The following is a 22,745-nucleotide window of genomic DNA, read 5'->3' as shown; positions in this document are numbered from 1 at the left end:
AGAAATGCCTCTAAAAACGAAATGGCAAAGTAGGGAAATAAACCATGTATACCAACATGAAATATGTATGCCAGGATCAATTGATAATATCACTGGTTACATGAATAACTACTTATCACAAAAAGTGGTGTATTTAGAGGAATTAATCTTTTATAGCACTGTGGCAAAGCAGATGTTAAACAATAGTATGCTGATGATTACATCACTGATTATATTGCATTATGAACCACTACATTTCATAAAGAGTGGAGTATTTAGAGGAATTTAATCTTTTATAGCATTTTTGAAAAGCAGGTGTTAATAGATAGCATGCTAATGAGGGGGTGTGGCTTCCTGGTTTGAAGAAATTGTAAAATCCCTGGGTCTGACACAGTGAAACCGTTCTCTTGGCTCCAGGTAGCCTTAGTTCCTACACGCATAGGCAGCGTGGATGTATGTTAGGGGTGAGGCAGACGGAGCTACCAAACCTTCTGTAACCCTGTTCTCTGGCGCTCATGGGGCACGTTTTAAGAGGAATATTAGTTCATATTGAAGATTCATTAATCACTTTTTTCATCAAGCAGAAAAATAAATCTTCAAATTGTTAAGTGGAGTGGGTTTTTTAACCTCTTCTATTTTTTATAGACAATGGATGCTTGCTAAACACACTTACTCTTTATGAATACGCAACATGACAGAACTCTTTTTGTGTCATTGTTGACATCAGTAAAGGAAGGGTTTTAAGTACTCAGCTGCTAAGTGAAAGGTGAGCGTTTAGAATCCACCAGTCTCCTCGGGAGGAAGTTGTGGCAAGACGCTTCCTTAAAGAACAAGCCAGGGAGGCGTAGTGATTAACCCGCTGGGCAGCTGTGGTTCCAAACTACCAGCCCCTTCTCGGGAGCAAGAAGAAGTGTTCTGCTCCCATAAAGATCACAGCCGTGGAAATCCAAGGGGGCAGTTCTGCCCTGCTCTGTGGGGTCATTAAGACTCCGAATTGACGGCAGTGGTTCTGGTTTGATGGGGGGTTGGGTTGTTGTTTGAGTTGGGGTGTTTTTTGGTTTTTATTGTTTTCATGAAAGATGACAGCCTGAGCAAGATTCACCACGATGAGTCCGAATCAACTTGAGGGCAGTGGGTGGCTCAGCAAAGAGGTTGAACATAGTCCTGCTGTATTTCCTAGGCAAAAATTGCTATATCTTATTAGGAGAGCTGTGTGTGTATGTGTGTGTGTGTGTGTGTACACGTGTGCGCGCTATGACCTTCCAGTTGTTTCTGCTTTCAAAGCGTCCCTTTTGTGTTCATCTTTCTAGGCAGTAGATTATGAAGAAATGAAGAACCTTGACTTCAGTATTGTCGTCACGAATAAAGCAGCTTTCCACAAATCAGTGAAAAATAAATTCAAACCCACACCTATTCCCATCAGAGTAAAGGTGGAAAATGTGCAAGAAGGCATTCGTTTCAACAGCAGCAAAATCACGGTGCATGCCAGTGAGCACACGGACAGATCAAGCCAAGGCAGAATCATTGGAAAATTCCAAGCTTTTGATGAAGACACTGGAAAAACAACCCATGTAAAGTAAGAGACAGCAATGAATACCTTTCCTCACCTTAAGTGATTTAAAATTTTTTTTTTAAAGCTTACAGGGAAATTTGAACAGTCCTTCCTTTGTACCACAGCTGTTCGGTTCCCAAAAGGTCTGTAGTTTAGATACCCCACAGGTGCACCTGTAGCGCAGAGTCCAGGAGGAATGCCTTCTGCCGTGTGCTCAGGTGTTAAGATGAGACTGGGATGCTAACCTCAGAAACAATTCGAGAAGGCTGCAAACCAACAAAGGAACAGCTCAGAAAGAAACTTCCTAACATCGGTCTTACTTACTTAAGAGCAACTGCCCTGGTTTTGGGTTTTGGTAGTAGAAAAGACAAGATAGTCCCCACACAGCCACTTTGATGCAAATAATCTATCATGACACCTGAGATGTGCATGGTTCTTTCATATTTGCAAAGTAAAATTTCAGATCTACCTGCTGCTCCAGACATTCACACACGTGCTCCTGCTGGTGGTGCCAGAGCTCTGTGGCTGATGGACCGCCCTTAGGCCTGGAACCTGCTGGGCCAGCACTCCGTCAGACAGTGTACTTGGACCCATGCCTAGCTATTGTAAGAATGGGAATGCGAGAAATCTCTTCAACAACCTCTTATTTTCATGGAAATTTCTCTTATTTTAATGGAGTCCAGCAACCAGAATGTTCAAATGCCCTTTTCTAAGATAATATTAGCTGTATTTTCTGCACTGTCTTGGTGACCCCTTTCCCCCGCCCTCCCTACAAGAACCAATTGTACCTCTTTAAATTCGGTGGTCTAGTTTTGATTGCCTTGACTTTGTACCTGGGCAGTGAAAACATAACGTGGCTGCTAGCCCAATGATTGGTGGTTTGAGTCCACCCAACGGTGCCTTAGGTAAAAGCAATCTACTTCCCCAAAAATCAGCCCTTGAAAACTCAAGGAGCGTACACAGTGATACTGGAACACACCTGGGTCACCGTGATTCAGAATCAACTCCACAGCAAACATTCATACACCTGCCCCCACCCCACCCCCCAACTCAAAACAAAACCCCAACTCATTGCCATCAGGTTGAGACCCACTCGTAGCAACCCCGTAAGCCAGACAGGACTGCTGCTGTGAGTGTCTGAGACGACACCTGTTTACAGGACTAGGAAACCCTGTATTCCCCCTTGAAGCGGCTGGTGGTCTTGAACTTCCAGCCTTTCAGATCGCAGCTCAGTGTGTAACCACTGTGCCACCACGGCCCCACTCTCTGCCAAGGCAGACCCTAACTGAATCCCCCAGAACGAAGGATGAACTTTACTTATGATAATTTCTGACTCAGAGTCATGGCCTGTTCTGATTAATTATCCATCAGTAAGACCCTATTTCCCACCGAATTATTTCATTTGGGGCTGTACTTTTATTAGGGGTTTTGAGTCAATCAAAAGATCATATACCCTTTCATGATAAATAATAAGTCACGCCTCCTTATTTTTCAAAAGTCTTTGATTTTTTTTTTTTACATAACTTGCACTGCTTTAGAATCAGGAAAGGTGTGAAGATCAAATTTGAATGGACTGTTTTACAGACCAGGAATGTGAGGCAAAAAGCCAAAAACTAAACCCACTGACATTGAGTCTAGTTTAGCTCATAATGACCCTATACAGCAGAGTACAATTGCTTCTTCGGGTTTCCAAGACATTCTTGTTTTGTTTGTTTTGTATCATTTTATTGGAGTCAATCACAACTCTTATCACAATCCTTACATCCATCCATTGTGTCAAGCACGTTTGTACATTTGTTGCCATCACCCTTCTCAAAACACTTTCTTTCTACTTGAGCCCTTGGCAACACTCCTCATTTATTCCCCTCTCCACCAACCCGTTCCCCCACCAACTCTTGATAATTTATAAATTATTATTATTTTGTCATGTCTTACACTGTTCGATATCTCCTTCACCCACTTTTTTGTTGTCCATCCCCCAGGGAGAAGGTTATATGTAGATCTTTGTGACCGGTCCCCCCTTTCTACTTCACCTTCCCTCCACCCTCCCTGTATCGCCACTCTCACCACCGATCCTGAAGGGATCATCTGTCCTGGATTCCCTGTGTTTCCAGTTCTTATCTGTACCAGTGTACGCCCTCTGGTCTAGCCAGATTTGTAAGGTAGAATTGGGATCATGATAGTTGGGGGGAGGAAGCATTACAGAACTAGAGGACAGTTGTATGTTTCCCAAGCATGTGGCGAACTGCTCAGTGGTTGCTGTTTTGAGACCTGGCTGAGGACAGCAGAAGCAGCATTCTTTTAACTCTGGCAAACTTGACTCTTCCACGGAGCACTGCAATGCGTCAGTTGCTAATGGGTGTTTTGGCCTGCCGTCCTTCTTTAAATGGTGTCTGATTTTCATGAGAAGAGCAGTGTTAGCAGATACTTTGAAGGATATCACACAAAACATCCTGTCACAAAACGAGCCCTTGGGACCATGGAATGCAACAAAGCCTTAACATCCCAGATGCGAAATGGAGAAATCCATGTGAAAAGCCAAACTTATACTGGTTAAAAAAAAATCACTCGGCGTTAGATCAAATTTGTTTGAATACATAACGGGATTTTCTAAAATAGCACGGTAATAAATACTGTTGGGAATCAGTCGCTTGTCCTTGTGTGCCTAAAGAGACGCTTCATAGAAGGTAATTCATCAGTTTGATTCTGTGAACAAGCTGTGCATGTGTTTGTGTTTTGTGTTATAGTGTGGACTTGCTGGTATTTAACTGCAGCTCTTCCTGAAACTTCAGGCTGAATACTCTTGTTTCCCCAAAGCTGCCCCTTTTCCACCCAAATTCTCTTTGGTTAAAAGAAAGCAAGCCAGTATCACTTGGCCTGCCTTATTTTCACTTTCAACCAGTTTTACCTGAAAGAAACCAACTGCTCATAAAAATCAATGACTTCCCCAAATGTAAAAGTGCTTCTATGTAAGACAGTCGCAGATTTTGAATGCTGATGTTTTAAAATATTGATTGTGTCCCCAATAACTAATAGCATGTAAGACATTTCTCCACCATTTCTGGTCAGTTATCTGCAAAAGTCTCCAAAGTGAAGGGAAACTAGGCCAAAAGCTATTGGGCACACTGTGGAGAAACTTATAAGTTCCTGAGTTAGTGGGCCAGGAGGGATTGGCCTCACCTGCCTGGTGACTTCGGTTTCTTCCAGAACTGAGGGGTGCCAAGTAAGTGTGACGTGTGCTAAAGAGAAGGGGCTTCACTGTGCCTTCAGGGAATGAACACATTCAAAGCTACTGCCCATCATTAGAAAATAACAAGGCAAAAATTAAGCCTGAAAGACTTGTAAGTCCTAAATATGTTAGTCCCAAGTATTCAGCATTCAGATTAATTTTCTGCTCTATTTATAACAGATATACAAAATGGGATGATGTAGATAATTGGATCTCTGTGGATTCTCATACCTCTGAGATTAAACTTATAAAAATTCCTGATTTTGAATCCAAATATGTCATAAATGGTACATACACCACAAAAATTATAGCTGTATCAGAAGGTAAGTCATCAAATATATTTTTCTTGAGTAGATGTATATAGATTTTTCCCCACCTCTGAGATTCATTTTGGCTCTTAGCTAGAACCCAAAACTTTCCAAGGGGTAAATGCACCTGTTTTTATTTGTCTAGTCAATTAGTACATGATACGTGGTTTGACTATGAAAATGTAGCTATTGTAGGAAATATCCTAACTTGGTTACTATCTTCCCCTTACTAAATTTAAGCTATGTCCATTGTCAACAGCATGTCCAGAGCATACCTTTCTTTATCCCTCCCAGATTACCCTAGGAAAACCATCACCGGCACCATTGTCATCATGGTTGAAGACATCAATGACAATTGCCCCACACTGGTGGACCCCGTGCGGAGTGTCTGTTATGATGCCCCATATGTGAACGTTACTGCCCAGGACCTGGATGGACATCCCAACAGCGGGCCTTTCACTTTCTCTGTCATTGACAAGCCACCTGGAATGGCGGAGAAATGGAAAATAGTCCAACAAGAAAGTAAGCCAAAGCATTAGACTACATTGCAATCTAAATATTAGTCGTGATGGGTATCTAAGATCATTATAACAAGGACTGTGTTTCTCCTCGTGAATTCTATGCCCTACATGGCCACTAGGAGACCCGGCCGTGCCATGGATTCTGCGGTGGGCTGTTTTCCACATGGTCAGCAGCGTCAACTTGCCGGCTCACCTGAGGGGACAAACAAGAGGCTTTGGCGCCGTAATGATTGACAGCCTCAGAAACCCTCAGGAGCAGTCGTGCTCTGTGCTACAGGACACTGTGAGAGGCAGTTGGATTAGTGGCAGTGAATTTGGTTTTCGGTTTTATTTTTAAATTGTGGATTTAACCACCGCGCCACCAAGGTTCCTTATAAAAGTGTGTGAAATGAGGTTCTGAACCTCCAAGCCTGGTATCTTTTATCTGCCTATATCAACATCTCATCCGAGGTAACAGAAGGGGATGGCGAAGAAAACAGTCTGGCTGGCAACTTAAATTGAAGGCGTACCCTCGAATCGCTCTTGCAGTAGCTGCTTTGACACTGACACTGAGCAGTGGGCACCTTCAGGAAAGCCTGCGGTGTGGGCATAGTCATTTCATTAACTGGACATTTGCTCTCCTGGCATTCAGGTGCATTATCTTATTTAATTCTCAAACCCATAATATTCCTCTGTGAGGCAAGCCCCAGAAGCCCTGGCTTCACTAGAGGAACTTGTTCAAACTTTGAAACAATCTCTTTAGAGCAAATGTGGTTACACACAGTCACGCCATCATGGTGATCAGTGGGTGGATGCAAGGCTAGATACGAAAGCTGAGCGGGTCTTCTGGGGAGAGGGGGGCTGTGCACATGAGCATGCAGGTATGACTGAGGATTATTTCTACATGTGCATTTGCCTTTGCTGCGAACATATCCGTGAATGTAGTGGCATATAGAGGGACGATGAATGAAAACTTCCTAGCCACCTCCAGACTGCCTGAGGGAACGACTCACTGCCTGGGGCTAAGAACCTTGGATTTGAGGGACACAAAGGTGAATTAGTATAAGACAATCCACAGAGACAATTTTCTACATTCTACTTCGGAAGTAGCAACCAGGACCTTAAAAGCTCATGAGTGGCCATCCACGGTGCAGAAGGAAGAGAGTGAACAAATAAAGATGCATGGAAGCAATTATTCCAACGGACCATTGGTGCAGGGGGAAATTAACCTCCACAACCCTAAGCAGAGAAAAACTAGGTGGTGCCCGGCTATCACTATCAACTCCTCTGAAAAGATTAAATTAGAACGTCTTGGGTAGAATGGAGGAGAATGTGGACCAAAACTCAGAATCATAAAAGACGCCAAGTTTATGGATCAGAGAGACTGGCAGCACCCCTGTGACAATGGCCCTTAATCACCACCCAGGTCTAGGAATGAGCTCACCCCTGGGGCTCAGTTTTCGGACACTCAATACACGGGTCTGTAAAGGGAACAGTAACACTAGGGAGGTACCCCCACTTTAGAAACATCAGCCACGTGAGGTCCAAAGGGCAGCATTTACCCAGTGACCATGCTCTGAAGGTTAGGAAGGAGAAAGGAGGTGAATAAAAAACACAGGAAGGGCAAGAGTGATGTTCTATTATACAGACTGAATCAGTGATCAAAAAAAAAGTATGAGAATTGAGTGGAAAGTGATTTTGCTCTGTAAACCTTCCCCCAATTCAGAATGAAATCAGTCCGTTAATCTGTCAGATGCCCCAGGCCAGGCTGTTTGCCTACTGATATGAACTTATGGGTCTCCTTCAGAATGATTTTTATATGTGGGGGGATGTCTATCCAGAAAATGACTTTTATTTTGAAGAATTAATATTTATTTCAATTACATTTCAAATTTAAAATCCCAGTTATTCTTAACTTAAAGGTTCTCAATCACTTTAAGAGGCTTTGAATAATAGATAAGACCTTCTTGGCACTAAATGCCAACCTGCAGAACAAGGGAAAACTGTACGGAGTGAAAATCAAGAAGGGTGTACGTCAGGGTGAGATCCTCCCACCAGACGTGTTCAATCTGTATGCTGAGCAAATCATCAGAGAAGCTGGACTATATCGAGAATACAGTATCTGGAGCGGAAGAGGGCTTATAAGCCGCCTGTGATATGCAGATGGCATGCCCTTGCTTGCTGAAAGCAAGGAGGTCTCGAAGCACTTGCCAATGAAGATCAAGGTCTACAGCCTTCAGTATGGATTACACCACAGTGTAAAGAACACCAAAATCCTCACAACTGGACCAATAGGTAAGGAGCCCTGGTGGTGTAGTGGTTATGCACTGGGGTGCTAACCATAAGATCAGCAGTTCAAATCCACCAGCCGCTCCAAGGGAGACAGACTGGGTTTTCTACTCCCATAAAGAGTTACAGTCTCAGAAACCCACATGTTCTAAAGGGGTGCTATGTTGTCGGCATTGATTCCAGAACAGTGAGTTTTTTTTGGTTTGGACTAATAAGTAACATCATGATAAATGGTAAAAAAAATTGAAGCTGTCAAGTATTTTGTTTTGCTTGGATCAACCATCAATGTTCATGGAACCAGCAGTCACGAGATCAAAAGACAAGCTTCTTTAGGTGTATCTGCTGTGCAAGACCTTATTCGAGCTTTGAAAAACAAAAAGATGTTACTTTGAGGACTACGGTGTGCTTGACCCAAGCCATGGTATTTTCAGTTGCCCCACATGCATGTGAAAGTTGGACATTGAAAGAGGAAGACTGAAGAATTGATGCATTTGGATTATAGGGCTGGCCAAGACTATTGAATATACCGTCAACCTCCAAACGAATAAAGAAGTCTGTCTTGAAAGAATTACAGCTAGCAGGCTCCTTAGAAACAATGATGAGACTTCCTCTCACATACTTTGGACACATTATCAGGAGAGACCAGTCCCTGGGAAAGGGCACTCTTCTTGGTAGAGGGGCAGTGAAAAGAGAAAGAACCTTGACACGACGGATTGACACAGTGACTGCCAACGTGGCAACAATTGTGAGACTAGCACAGGGCCCACAGGGGCTCAGCCTGTGGTCCACCGGACTGCAGCGAAGCAGAGCCAACTGGACGGCACCTAGCAATGACAACCGTCAGTGACAAGGAATAAACATTGGTGACTTATTGAAAGGAAGACTGATTTCCTCTGTAAATGCCCATTCAATTCAAAAGTAAAAAATCAATTTATTAATTATTGAACTGATTTGGATGAGCAATAAGGCAAGTAAGAAATACAGATCCTGAGACAAGAGGTGTTGCAGTGTGGATCCAAATGTGTCCAACAAGTCTTTTCTGGGAGTTACTGCCCAGATTCTTGATATTGCCTTAAAATCATCAGTAAACTGAAGTCACAAAGCTATCTCACAAGTAAGGTTAATTTTCTTTTCAATATTGCAAGTATAGAAAAATATGCAAATAGATATGTCCTAACATAAAAAAATTAAAAGGATGTCTCTGATTTGTTTAAATAGGCCTGCTACTTACTTCTAAATCTTCTGAGGGCCTAGGGCTCACTCAAAGAAACAGGCCCTGCACTAACTGAAGCTGCCTCCCCATTCAGGAGGGATCGCCATCATGACTGATAGAACCCATGTAGCTCAGGTTTTCTGTTGGCAAGAGCTTTGAGGTGGTAGACAGCAGAGGACACATCACACCACCCTCTTTTCTAGTAACGAAATCACTCACTCAAAACCCGCTGCTGTAGAGTCCATTCTTTCTCAGAGTGGCCCTGCATGACAGGGTACAACTTCCCCTTTGGCTGTCTGAAGCTTTATATCTTTACAGGAGTAAACTGCCTCATCTTTCTGCCTCAGAGCCACTGGTGGATTAGAACCACTGACCCTGTGGTTAGCAGCTCAGCATGTAGTCCGCTCTGCTACCACGGCCCCTTAAGCAAAGGGTCTCAAAAATTGAAAGGTGTTTGGGGTCCTGGCTCACAGCATCTCATTTGTACTCACCAAAGCCAGGGACTCCAGCCTAGGAGTCTTGGTCTGGGTTGGAGCTGGCTTTCCTTTGGACACACTTTGTATTCGTGTCTCAGTGGTTCTTTCCCAGGATCCCAACACATATTTATTTTATTTAGCAAATGTGACATTTAGAATATGCAAGACACTTTCCAAATATTAAAGGGGGAAAACAGCTCACGGCAACCTCTTACCCTAAACAGCTAAAATGTTGAGCCCATTATTGTCAATATTTGACAGCTAAGGAAGAAACAAAGGCACAGAGAGTTCTATTCATGTTGCCATCGTGATCCGAACTCACACCGCCTGGCTCTGGAGTCTGCCTGCTGCCCTGTTGCCTCTCCAGAAGAGCACATTGGTTTTCTATCTAAAATAAAAAATGTTGGAACTGGATGAGTCCTTGAATTTTTTTTACCATATTCCTAGTGCATAGGATAGTTCCTGACATTTGGTAGATGGCTCTCATTTGTTAAAACCAATACTCACAATAAAGATGTCCAATTGGGATTCTCTGCTCTCAGACTGCCTTGCTGGTGTTGATAGACTGATTTAACAAGCACACAGTGGACAGCCATAGACAAATTAAGGAAGAATAAGACTCCTCAGAGTGGAGCTGAATCTAACCAGCAGTTGAAGATTTCTGTAACTTTATTTTACCCCTTCTTTGGTTATCACTCATATTTCTTCTTCTTTTTTTTTTTTTGCCTCTCATCCTTTCAGGTACCAGTGTACTGCTACAACCAAGTGAACGAACGCTTGGGCGAAGTGAAATCCAATTCCTGATTAAAGATGCTCAGGGCTTCAATTGCCTGGAAGACCAGGTCCTTCGGCTCAGCGTTTGCAACTGTCTGGACGGCAGTGCCTGTGTGGAAGCCCTGCACGACTCCTATGTTGGCCTGGGGCCCGCTGCAGTTGCACTCATCATCTTTGCCCTTCTGCTCTTGCTACGTAAGTATTTAAACCAAAACAAAACCACTGTCCACTTCTTCTAGTAATATGAGTGCGCTACTGATGAATAATCCCTTGACACTTGCTGTTTAGCCGTACGCTCAAACCGTTTTGAGAGTCAGGAAATAATCATTGCTGATCAATGAACTCACCAACACCTTATCTTAGTGTAAGATCTTCCAGAGACGGGAGACAGAGCGAGACTTTACATTAATAGGTGTATTGAGGGAGGCGAGGGTGGTCAGGAACGGGAGCTCAAAGGAGATGAGGTGAAGGAATTTAGGAAAAGGGTAGGGCTGGCCCTTTGTCTAAAGCCAGAGAAGTAGCGAACTGAAAAATTCTCGAGACCATGAGAGCCACAGGTCCAGAACAGAAGAGAAAACGAGGCTTAATACAGACCCACTAGCAGACTACAATAAGGTTTGGTGAGCAAAGAGTTAACGGCTCTGGTGCCTTTTCAGGTATGGGGGGGAGGGGGTTAGGGCAGGAGCAGGAACAAAGAAAGAAAACGCCGGGGTATTTGTGTCTTTGGGACATCTATAAATTGTGTAGACCTAATGAATCCCACTCTTCTTTCTGGTTGGTTCCGATAACGCCAATGGACTGGGTGCCGATGTCGGCAGAGCCAGCGGCACTTAACCAGGCAGGGAAGATGGACGGCGTAAGCTTGGTAAACAGAAGAGATATCATCACACTACCGTTGGACCCTAGACTTAGGAATTTTCAGAATTGTGTCTTATAAAATGGAATCATTTCCCGATTTAGATAGCTAAGGCTATCCATGCCCTTCATTTTCCATTGAGCATAGACATCCTGTTGGCGACCTCACTGTGAGAAGCAGTGGAAGGTCAGGGACGGTGTCTGCTCTCCGCTGTGTTCTCAGCGCCGGCAACAAGCAAGCGTCTTACACTGAATACGCTTTCAGCAAAAACATGTAGGATGAGTTTGAACGCTGGAGGCAAGATTCTTTTATAGACGTGAACCTTCTGGTCAGCCATCAGCTTGGCACGGCTCGGCTTCCCCATACAATCTGCCTCTTCGCCAGGGCCAAGAGTTGGCCAACCCCTGACTGCGTCTATGGTTCCTGATATTCACAAGCGATCCCTAGACGGCCTACCTTCCCTGTAGGACCGCCAAAGCCTCCGATTCTCTGTCCTGAAAGAACAAGGCAGGCGCACCTGGGTTGTGTGGCGCACCACTCCCCCGGACAACGGCACACGGGCAGAGGACCAGTTCTGAGGCACGGTGGCTATTTCCTGACAGAGACGGACCCTTCTCGAGACCATTGTGGGTGTTCAGCTGACGGCCTGGCACTTAGCAGTTTACCCTATGCTTTGATATTATGTCCCTTTTATGGATAAGGAAACATGACTGTCCCAGTTGATCTCATTAGTCAGTACCAGACCCTTTCTGACACCCCTGTGGCATGTGGGCTGGTGACACATTGGGCCGCTCTATGTACACAAGGTCAGGTGCTCCACAGGAGAAAGGCTTTCTGCCCTCGTAAGGATTTGCAGCCTCAGGATCTATCTCCGTACTCCAGGGTCACTGTGAGCCTTCGGCCTCCATGGCAGTGGGCATTTAGAGCCTAAAGAGAACTCCTGCCCAGATTCCTGCACTGCTCTCTCACCTCAGATTCCACGACCGTGCACATCGCAGGCACTTGGTAATTATGTGTGGAAAGGCTTGGCCGTGACTGCTTTCTGCCTTTTCCTAAATCACAGGAGCGAGAGTTACTATACTCGCGACGAGTTTTCATTGGAGGGAATCTAAAGGGGAGGCAATTCATCTCTGAAAGGTGCAAACTGGAAGGGGCTACTAGAGCTACTGAGAGGTGGACTGCTTCAGATATGATGTGTGTGTGTTTGAGAGTAAATACACATGGCAGAACATGCAATACACCAGTTTCCACATGTAAAATACAGTTGTGCTGATTCCATCCTCCGAGGTGGACAGGTGTGGCGAATGCTCTGCCGGGTGGGACAGGGGAAGCATGGGCTGACTTTCCTCTCTTCTGGGATGAGAGGAAGTGGAAGGAGGGAGCTCAGACATGTTGAATTCTAAATAAAATGTCATATGTGTGCCAGGATTGGGGTGTTTTTATTTTGACATAAGAATCATTTCAGGTCATAGTGCTTCCGTAATTTAAAGGTAAATGAGGACCCATCCACGGGAGTCCTGCCTTGTGCTCACTTCCAGTCTAGGGTGAAGGGCTTTTACTATAGAAGTTATGGAATATTTTAATATATTAAAAAATACATTTTACCCTTGTGAATTTTGAATCTTTTCAGACATTTGTTTTTTGACACTGATTTTTGTCATATTAAAAGTTAAACACTTTTGCAAAACGAAGCCTGTGTAAACTCTCTAGACCAGTCTTGTGGCTTGGATACCACCTAATCCAGGCTTGGTGCTCCACCCAGCAACCACGAACGCTGCGAATCTCCGAGACCCTGCCACCTTGTCTCCATACGCTGGCATACCACACCCCAAATGAGCTTGGAGAGGTTGGATCGTGAGGCAGAAAAGACTATCACAGCTGGAAACAAATAAAAACGTATTCTTCCGGTGGAAGTGATGGGCAAATTCCAGAACGAGGCAATAGACATGAAGAAATTCATTGAACTAACTTTCTCTGAACTCGATTCTGTTTCCTGCCTAGTTGTACCACTCCTCCTGTTAATGTGCCATTGTGGAGAGGGGGCCAAAGGCTTTGCGGCCGTGCCTGGCACCATGGAGATGCTGCACCCATGGAACAGTGAAGGGGCACCCCCTGAGGACAAGGTCAGCCATTTGGGGTGGGGGGGCAATGATGTGTCTTCTTCCTTCAGGATATTAATTGGGCCGTGGGGAGTGTGTCTAGCCTCTTAGGTCATGGTGGGTCTCGTCCACGTGCCCTTGTTAAACAAAGGATTCATGTAACAGTGTATTTTGTGTCTGTCACCAGGGCAGAGTAAAGGTATTTTTGTTTTGTTTAAGAGTGACAGGTCCTTTGGTGAATGTAGAGCAAGAGTCAGGGAATGACCGATTCTCTGGAGTGTGTAAGGTCTCGGGATAGAAGCGTTTGCCCCAGTATTAACTGAACTGCCTTGTACAGCCAGGTATAGGTCCTTTTCCCATTCCATTCCACAGGCAGGATAGCAGAGGTAAGCTGCATCCCCGTCATGGCATCTGTAAGATGTTATAAAACCATCCCTTTCCTTCCTACCTACTTACCGCCTCCCATTGTCTCTCAAGGCCAAGGTCTCTCATTGCCATTTCCCACGAGCCTCCAGGAGGAAAACGTCAGAGAACTCAGTATAGCAGTGACTGGCACGTCAACATAAGCATGGGGCTCCCCCCCCCCCAGCCCTAGCTCCTTTCTCAGTGTGCCTTCATGGACAAGCTCCTGGCTGTGTCATCCTCATGCTCCAGCCACTATACCCGCACCCTAGACCCCACAGCTTCTTACATCACACTGACCAGAACTTCCCGTGCCTAGTAGCAGTGGAGATTTGGAAATAGTCATTCTTTGGGAGCAGCTATGTGTCGGCTCAGGTGCTCTGGAAGCTTAGTGGTTACCTATTGGGCTGCGATCGGGAAGGTCAGCCATTCTAACCCATCCGTTGCTCAGCAGGAGAAAGAAGGGGCTTTCTACTCTTGTCGAGTTACAGGCTTGGAAGCTCGCAGGAGCCGTTCTACCCTGTCCTACAGGCTCGCTAGGAGGCGGCCTCAACACAGTGGCAATGAGTTTGGGTTTTATTTATTTATAAATCAATAATAGGTCAGCTCTTAAATACAGAGTTACAGCCCCAGAAACTCCCAGGGCAGTTCTACCCTGTCCTCCAGGGTCGCTGTACGTCGGCACTGACGCGATGGCAGTGAGTGAGAGAACGGTGGGACTAGACCTCAGACTCCGGACAAAGCTGGAAATGCCATCAGTCCCAAGAGAGTAAAGGAGCTGAGAGCGCATTAGACTGTTCGATTGTTTGTTTCCTAGGGTTTCGATTGGTTATAGAGCATGAAGACGCAGTGGACATCTTCAGATGAAAGAAAAAGAAGCTAGGCAAATCCCCCTAGCCCCCCAGTTTTTTTTTCTTGAGTTGACCCTCTAGACACAGCCTGGTCCCCTCTTAGCCTCACGTAGCTCATACCCTTTTACTGGCTGCTAGCCCTCCAGCCTCCTGACCCTCTTCTCAAATGTGTTTGTTCTCACAGGCCATGCCGCCGCCGCTGCTTCCAGCAGGAGACCCCAGGGTATTGTCCTCGGAAAGTGGAGTGGGGGGTCTACTCACCAAGGAAGCCACCGGGAAAGGGAGTTTCTCAGCTTCCATTAGCAAAGGGTTCCACGAGACGTCTGAGATGGATGGGAGATGGGAAGAGCAGAGAAGTCTTCTCTCTGGAGGGGCTGCCCACGTCATGGGGGCAGCCGGACCCGTCCTCAGCACGGAGACCACCAGGACCACAAGGGCCACCGGCATGACCAGAGAGTTCGCTGGGGCTCGAAGTGCTGCCGTTGTCCTGAGCGAGGAGTTCTTAGGAAGCTACTTCACTGAAGTAAGCATTTCTCGTTCTGTGTGATGGGGAAACATTTCTCTATTTTATAAGTGAACGTGGCATTCTTAGGGTAATCATAGCTTTGGACCTTAGTGGTTCTATTTTTTTCAGAGACTTTTTAAAAGAAAATGTAATGGGATAAACCACGAGTCAGAACTGACCATTGACGACTATGGTCTTTTGTTTGTTTTGGCTTCGTTTTTGTGTTTGTGTGAAGAAGTGAAAGAGACGTAGCCCATGACATTGAACAGTGCTGGCTACGTGATGTGGTGACAACCACTGGCCCAACAGCCTCAGTTCTCATAAAAGTTCCTTTCTCCTTCACACCCATGCTTTGGCCAGTCGATTCGCATCCACCCTGTTCTGCGCTGTCTGCATTCCGAGAGCAGATTGTGCCTGGGAAGCCGCAAGAGGGAGAAGTGCACAGACAGAGCAGTCGAAGGCCCGGAAAGCCGGGACCCTTTTATTATTCCCATGCCATTGGTCCAAGCGAGTCACATGACTCAGAAAGGATAATCCTTCGGCAGGGAGGGACCGAGAATAGGTGGCCTAAGAACGATACTCTATTTTGTCTTCTGAATGAGAGTACTTGGCTTCCCTATTGAGATCCACGCAACAATTATGAGGACAGTTTCAGAAAACTGATCAGGTACAGTTAGGAAGCTGACGCCTGGACATGGGAATTAGAAGCAACCCAGAGACCCTTTCTTAGAACTAGTCCCATGGGGGAGGTTGGCATCTGAAGGGCACTTGACACAAGCGTGTGTGGGGGGGGACGCGGGGGGGGGCAGGGAAGTGTCCCCTTCAAGAAGTTGATTCTTTTCTCGCCTCTCTCTTGCCAGTTACAGAAATGGTGCCTTACTCTCTGGGTGAGGCTGGCCCAGGGCTGGGCCGTGTTTTGTTCTGCTGTATTCAGGGCTGCTGTGCGTTGGAACTGACTCAACAACACCAGCAATGACAACCCCTTCCACCCTCCCTTCTCTCATACAACCAGGGCTTGCCCAGGGATATGGTCAATGCCAGGGAAAGCTATTTCTAGTCCCTTTGGTCGTCCAAGCTCAAGTATGATGCTGTGTGTGTGTGTATGTGTGTGTGTACTTTGGGCTTGGAGCTAATATCAAACTCTTCCTAGAATTTGCAGTCTTAATAGCCAATTTGAATTCCTATATATCCTGTACCCAGATTAACCAATTATTGACACTTAGCTATATTTGTTATTACCTTTTTCATTCTCTCTCTCTCACACACACACACACACACACACACACACACACCATTCTTACAATACATTTAGCAAATCCCGACATTACACTCTGACATTCCTTTTGTCACCGTAGCCAGTTATCCTAATGATGTCCAGGATGCTGCGTCTCACTGAGCTGCCATGACGCTTCAGTCTCCTTTCATCTGAAGCCTCTGTCTTTCCCTGTCCTTCTGGAAAATAATTTTTGTTTTAAGAATTCAGGGAAGCGGTGTTCTAAGCTGTCCCTCAATTTGTGTTTCTCTGGTGCTGGCTCGTGGCTCGATTCAGGTTATGCACTGGGGCCCAAGCCAGGGGTCTTGTTTCCCTATGAACAGTGTGCTGCTAACGATGTGCCTCTGTTTGTGTGTCTTTTAGAAAGCAGCCTCTTATGCTGACGACGATGAGGTTCACACCGCCAAAGACTGCCTGATGGTGTATTCTCAGGAAGCCACCAACTCTCCACATGGGTCCCTGGGCTGTTGCAGTTTCATTGAAGGAGAGCTCGATGACCTCTTCTTAGACGATCTGGGACTTAAGTTCAAGACCCTGGCCGAAGTTTGCATGGGGCAAAAACTAGATATGAGCGTGGACATGGAGCAGAGGCAAACATCGGTTGCAGGAGCAAGCGTGAGCACAGCCTCACGTTCACAGGCTGAGCAAATGGTAGTTCACGCCGAGCACACCCGCTCCTCCGGCAGCAGTTTCCATGGGGTAAAACCTGTGCACGCAGCAAACACTGAGAAAGCGTTTCAGGAACTAGTCACCGAAAGGTCCATGTCATCTCAGCAGGGTCATCAGGTAGCTGCCCCTCTTCCTGATCCCTTGGTTCCTAGTAGTATTCTAGTGACAGAAACCTCCTATGCCACAGGCTCCGCCCTCCCAGCCAGCGCTGCCCTCCTGGGCGCTAGGCAACCTCAGGGGCTGATTGTGACCGAGAGGGTCTATGCGCCCTCAGCCACTGTGCTAGAGCAGCACTCAGCTGGTGCAAGTAGTGTCTTGCTCACTGGACGAGTCCTTCAGCCTGACGAGGGGGTGCTGAATCCGCTCCCAGCCCCCCAGTGTCTGCCCGACGCACATTATGTCATGGTGAGGGAGAGGGAGCGGGTCCTGGCCCCCGGCTCGGGCGTGCAGCAGCCCCCTCTGGCCATGCCGAGGGTAGCGGTGGGACAGAACGTAACGGTGACAGAAAGAGTGCTCACACCTGCTTCCACTCTGCACACCGGCTACCAAGTTCCCGTGGAGGCCTCCACGGTGACCAGAAAGGTCAAGGTTTCGGGAACTGGCATCGCTGGCTCTGTGCCAAGCTTTGGTTTAGAGGAGTCTACTTTCTAGCTCTGCCATCCCCGCCCGCACTCCCACTGGAAGCGCCAGCACAGCACTGGGCAACACCGCCCCTCGCACTCCCAAGTGACAGCCAACCACAGCCGGGCCCAGAGTTTATCTGCCAATGCCTGGTGTCATGGTTTCCATCCCCCTGACCCCTCACCAGACAGACAGGGATGCCTACATATCAGACTTTGGGTCTTTCTCTTTAATAGTAGGCAAAAGGGATCAAGCACCCTGGCTCCTGGGGTACGTTTTAGAAATGCCCTGTGATTTCCAGAGGACAGAGTGAGGGTGCAGTTTGTCTGTCTGAACCATTCAAACCGAAGGAAGAGAGGATCCAGGCCATCGTCCATTGAACTGAACCACAGACTGGTCTCTGCACACCATCCTGGTATATCACCTTGTTCTAGACCGTGTATTTATTACACCCGGCAGATCATCAGCAACCCGTTGATTCAGAGAAATGACCATCCATCTGGGCTGTGGATTTGGTTGGTTTATTTCCTTCAAAGTGGACCCTTGTAATCGGTGTGAAGCTGACTGGATTTTGGATTGCTGACCTGATCAGAACACACTGTTCGGTTTCCTGCTTGGGCGAGAGGACATTGGGGGTGGGTAGACGAGTTGTATCACTTTAAAAATAACACTAAAACTTTCCCTTGTCTTCCACATATATAAAAAATGTTGACCATTTCAAATCCAGTTGAATCATCTAGGGCAAAATTCATAGCAATACATCAATTTTTCTGCTTATAGTAATATTATGCCATCAAAAAAACAGCACTCAGGGAACACGACCTTCTAAACTGCTGGTGTCCAGAGCACCTAAACAAATCAGTAGTCTACAGTCATCACTGTGCTGTGAACCAGCGCTCTTTCATTCATTGCTGTATATCCTCAGGGTCTAACATCCATGCAAGTAGTTGCTCAATTAAACTGAAGTTGACAATTCTTTCATCGGCACATGCCAAAACTATCCAAAGATTATCAAATTCCTGTAACTCTACGTTTGAAGTTATGATTCTATGCTGATGTCATAGAGCCCTGGACTGACTGGTCATGACTCAAAACAGCATCCTGTGGCTGCTGTTTGCTGTCGAATGGATTCTGTCTTCTAGCGGCCCCATGGGACAGAGGGGAGCAGACCCGTATATCACCTGGCCTTGCTTCCCCAGAGCTTCTGGGTGCGTTTGAACTGCCAGCCTTTAGGTGAGCAGCAGAGCACCTGAGTGTTGCACCACCAGGGGGCCTGACTCTCCAGCTTCCTCCTTGTCTTACCAAGGAGCCCTGCCGGGTGGTGGTGATATGCTGACCTGAGGCTTGATCAGCAGTCCGAAACCACCGTGGGGGAAGGATGGGCTTTCTACTCCCGTAGAGAGATACAGCGACAGAGACCCACAAGGCATTCCCCTCAATCCTACCGGATCCCTGTGAGCCAGAATCAACTAGCTGGCAGCAAGAGCAAGCTGTCTTACTGAGTGTGAACTATCTTAGGGAAACCTGCCAAAGGACACTGGACTTTGCAAAACAGCCTTGCCATTCTTTTCCAAAAAGCCATTCAGGTGTTTTGGTTCCTGAATAGATTATATATATTTTTCTTTGTTTATATTATATTTTGTATTGTTCCTGGGGTGGTGGGAATTGCATTTAAAATTTCAAAATACCTGTGCATGTCAGTAATAGTTTCTATAAAACGATACCAGAATAAATGCTCTCATGTCTAAAGACTCTGTGGTTTCATGATTGTCGAGATGTTTTGCCAGGGCAATGAAGCTGTAAAATTTCACTTTTTAAAAGCACTTCTTTAAAATGAGGTGGTCTTGAACTGTGGAGTGCAAAGGATCTATACAGTGTGCTCCCACTGACGATGTTTAGGTGAAAAACATCTCTTTCCACTTTTAATCTGTGGCCAAGGTGTGGGACACAGCTTCTCTCAGGATCCTTGTATTTTTTTAACTCTCGTCATGGTCACTGCTGTTCTTAAGGACATATTGGAAGTTCTTTTGTTGCCAACACTGCAACAGGAACGTGTCTCCTGTGCTGAAATGCGGAGACTGAGGACGGGACCGCCTCTCTGGGAAGGCTCAGGAAATCTCACCTGCCGAGTGTATGTACTGTTGGCACATCTTCTAAGGGGTTTTCTTTGTTTTCGACGTGCTTCGTTTTCACCATCGCAGGACATTAGAGTCACGTGTGTGTCACCATGCTGTTGTTGCTTGTCACAGAGTCTTCTCTCACTTGCGGCCGGTTATCTGAAGATATTTAAATAAAAACCCTGTTTCAGAACCACCCTGATTGTGTCTCTTCATTGCTCCCGTCCTATTGCACAAGCAAGACTGTTGGAGGAAGAGAGCGAACAGAGGCCGGGGTTGGGTGGATTGTGTTGCTGTTGGGTTCGGCCTGCTTACCTCTGCGCCCAGCCAGCCTCTCAGGAACCCATCCTCAGTCGGGTTGCCGTGTCAAAGACAAGACACCAAAGAGTGAGTTGTCATAGCAGTGCTGACTCATGGCAACCTGATGTGTGTGACAGCCACGCCGTATGCCATAGAATTCGCAATCCCTGATTGTTCAGGAGAAGAGTGATTGCCACATCTTTCTTTTCAGGTAGCTCAGGGTGGATGCAAACCCCTGCCCTTTCAGTTAGCAGCTAGGTGTGAGCTGTTTGTACCCCCCACGCCCCCTCTCTGCACACACAAGGCATTGAGTTGAATATGACATGCCAACTCTATATAGGGTTTTTGAAGCTGTACATCTTTATGAGAACAGGTAACCTCATCTTTCACCCCAGGAGTGGCTGATGGGTTTGAACGTCTAACTTCATGGTTATAATCCAATGCTTAACAGCATCACCAGGGCTCCTCCCTAGGGACGCTGAAATACTAGGAGGCAAAATTCAGTTTCCGTTTCAGTTACTGAGAAGTTCTTCTGTTTGATTTTGGTATATGTATGTTCCATAGTAAAAATACAGTTTGCTGTTGATCTGAAATAAAACTTTAGCTGGGCGCCTTTGATTTGTATTGGCCAAACCCAGAAACTATTCCTCAGGGGCCCTTCTCAGAAAGTAATGTTAGCTAGACATCAGGCTGAAGACAGAGGCTGAAAATTAAAGGGATCCCCCAAATAGGGGGAGATGGAGTCACAGCACCTCATTGCCTTCACAGCACAAATAGAGGTCTGTAAAGGTATGGGTGGGGACAACCCATACCTTGTACACAATGCCCACAATGACTCTTGGTTTGGGGGCCTGGCCACAAGGCCACAACATGACTAGGAGGCAAAGGGCATTTATGGAGGTCTAAATACAGGCATGTACATACGTAAATATATATGTGATAATGGAGACAAAGATCTATGTGCATATTTTATATGCGCATATATTTATAGGTTTAGTATTGTAGTAGATGGACATTGGGCCTCCACTCAAGTACTCCCTCAATGCAAGAACACTTTGTTCACAAATGTGGTGAAGAAAGCTGATGGTGCCCGCTATCAAAAGATATAGCGTCTAGGGTCTTAAAGGCTTGCAGGTAAACAAGCGGCCATCTAGCTCAGAAGCAAGAAAGCCCACATGGAAGAAGCTCACCAGCCTGTGCGATCACGAGGTGTCGATGGAATCAAGTATCAGGAATTAAAGAACAAAAAGTCATATCATTGTGAATGAGGAGGAGTGCAGAGTGGAGACCCAAAGCCCATCTGTAGGCAACTGGACATCTCCTTACAGAAGGGTCTCAGGGAGAAGATGAGCCAGTTAGAGTTCAGTGTAGCAACAATGAAACATACAAATTTCCTCTAGTTCTTTAATTCTTCCTCCATCCCACTATCATGATCCCAATTCTACCTTACAAATCCAGTTGGACCAGAGCATGTACACTGGTACAGATAAGAACTGGAAACAGAGGGAATCCAGGACAGACAAACCTCCCAGGACCAATAATGAGAGTGACGATACCAAGAGGTCAGGGAAATGTGGGGTAGGAATGGGAAACTGATCACAAGGATCTACATATAACCCCCTCCCTGGGGGGTGGACAACAGAAAAGTGGGTGAGGGGAGACGTCAGACAGTGTAAGACATGAAAAAAAATTTATAAATAAACAAAAGAAGACAAAGCAGGTGTATAAGCAAATGTAGTGAAGAAAGCTGATGGTGCCCAGCTATCAAAAGATATTGCACCTGGGGTCTTACAGGCTTGAAGCGGCCATCTAGCTCAGAAGCAACAAAGCCCACATAGAAGAAGCACACCAACCTGTGTGCTCACAAGGTGTCAAAGGGATCAGGTATCAGGCATCAAATAACAAAAAATCATATCATTATGAATGAGGTAGAGTGTGGAGTGGGGCCCCAAAGTCCATCTGTAGGCAACTGGAAATCCCCTTAGGCAAGGGTCATGGGGAGGAGACAAGCCAGTCGGTGCAGTGTAGCAACGATGAAACATACAACTTTCCTCAAGTTCCTAAATGCTTCCTACCTCTCACCATCATGATCCCAATTCTACCTTACAAATCTGGCTAGACTACAGGATGTATACACTGGTACAGATAGGAACTGGAAACACAGGGAATCTAAGACATGATCCCTTCAGGCCCAGTGGTGAGAGTAGCGATACTGGCAGGGTGAAGGGAGGGTGGGTTGGAAAGGGGGAACCAATTACAAGGCTCTACATATAATCTCCCTGGGGACGGATAACAGAAAAGTGGGTGCAGGGAGATGTCGGACAGTGTAAGATATGACAAGATAACAATTTATAAATTATCAAGGGTTCATGAGGGAGGGGGGAGTGGGGAAGGAGGGAGAAAGATGAGCTGATACCAACAGGCTCAAGTAGAAAGCAAATGTTTTGAGAATGATGAGGGCAACAAATGTGCTTGACACATGATGGATGTGTTTATGGATTGTGCTTAGAGTTGTACGAGCCCTCAGTAAAATGATTTAAAACAAAAAACAAACTTTTCTCTGACTGTTCGGAGTGCTCTCCTTTGCCTGCATTCGTAACTAGCAAGACAAGAACTGAGAGGAGAGAGTCAGACCCTTGCATCTCCTCCCGGTAGCTGTCGCCATGGAGGACGCGTTGGGCTTGGCAGAAGAATGGTTGCACATCTCACCCACAGAGATGAAAGCATTCTAC

General features: G+C 46.0%; 1 protein-coding gene across 1 annotated transcript in view; it reads left to right on the top strand.

Moving 5' to 3' along the window:
- The window catches only part of DSG2 (desmoglein 2), a 54,972-nt gene extending 35,071 nt beyond the window's left edge, over positions 1-19,901 (top strand). The window contains exons 9-15 of the mRNA XM_075532722.1: positions 1,290-1,555; positions 4,941-5,083; positions 5,363-5,590; positions 10,288-10,515; positions 13,178-13,299; positions 14,713-15,051; positions 16,670-19,901. Coding sequence (XP_075388837.1) covers positions 1,290-1,555; positions 4,941-5,083; positions 5,363-5,590; positions 10,288-10,515; positions 13,178-13,299; positions 14,713-15,051; positions 16,670-17,626 — 2,283 coding nt within the window. The 3' untranslated portion in view covers positions 17,627-19,901. The remainder of the gene's footprint in view (positions 1-1,289; positions 1,556-4,940; positions 5,084-5,362; positions 5,591-10,287; positions 10,516-13,177; positions 13,300-14,712; positions 15,052-16,669) is intronic.
- Positions 19,902-22,745: the final 2,844 nt, after the last annotated feature.

This window comes from Tenrec ecaudatus, chromosome 15 (genome assembly GCF_050624435.1).
Source record: "Tenrec ecaudatus isolate mTenEca1 chromosome 15, mTenEca1.hap1, whole genome shotgun sequence".
NCBI lineage: Eukaryota > Metazoa > Chordata > Mammalia > Afrosoricida > Tenrecidae > Tenrec > Tenrec ecaudatus.
Note: the sequence above shows the minus strand (reverse complement) of the source record. Positions and strands in the feature narration are given on the sequence as shown.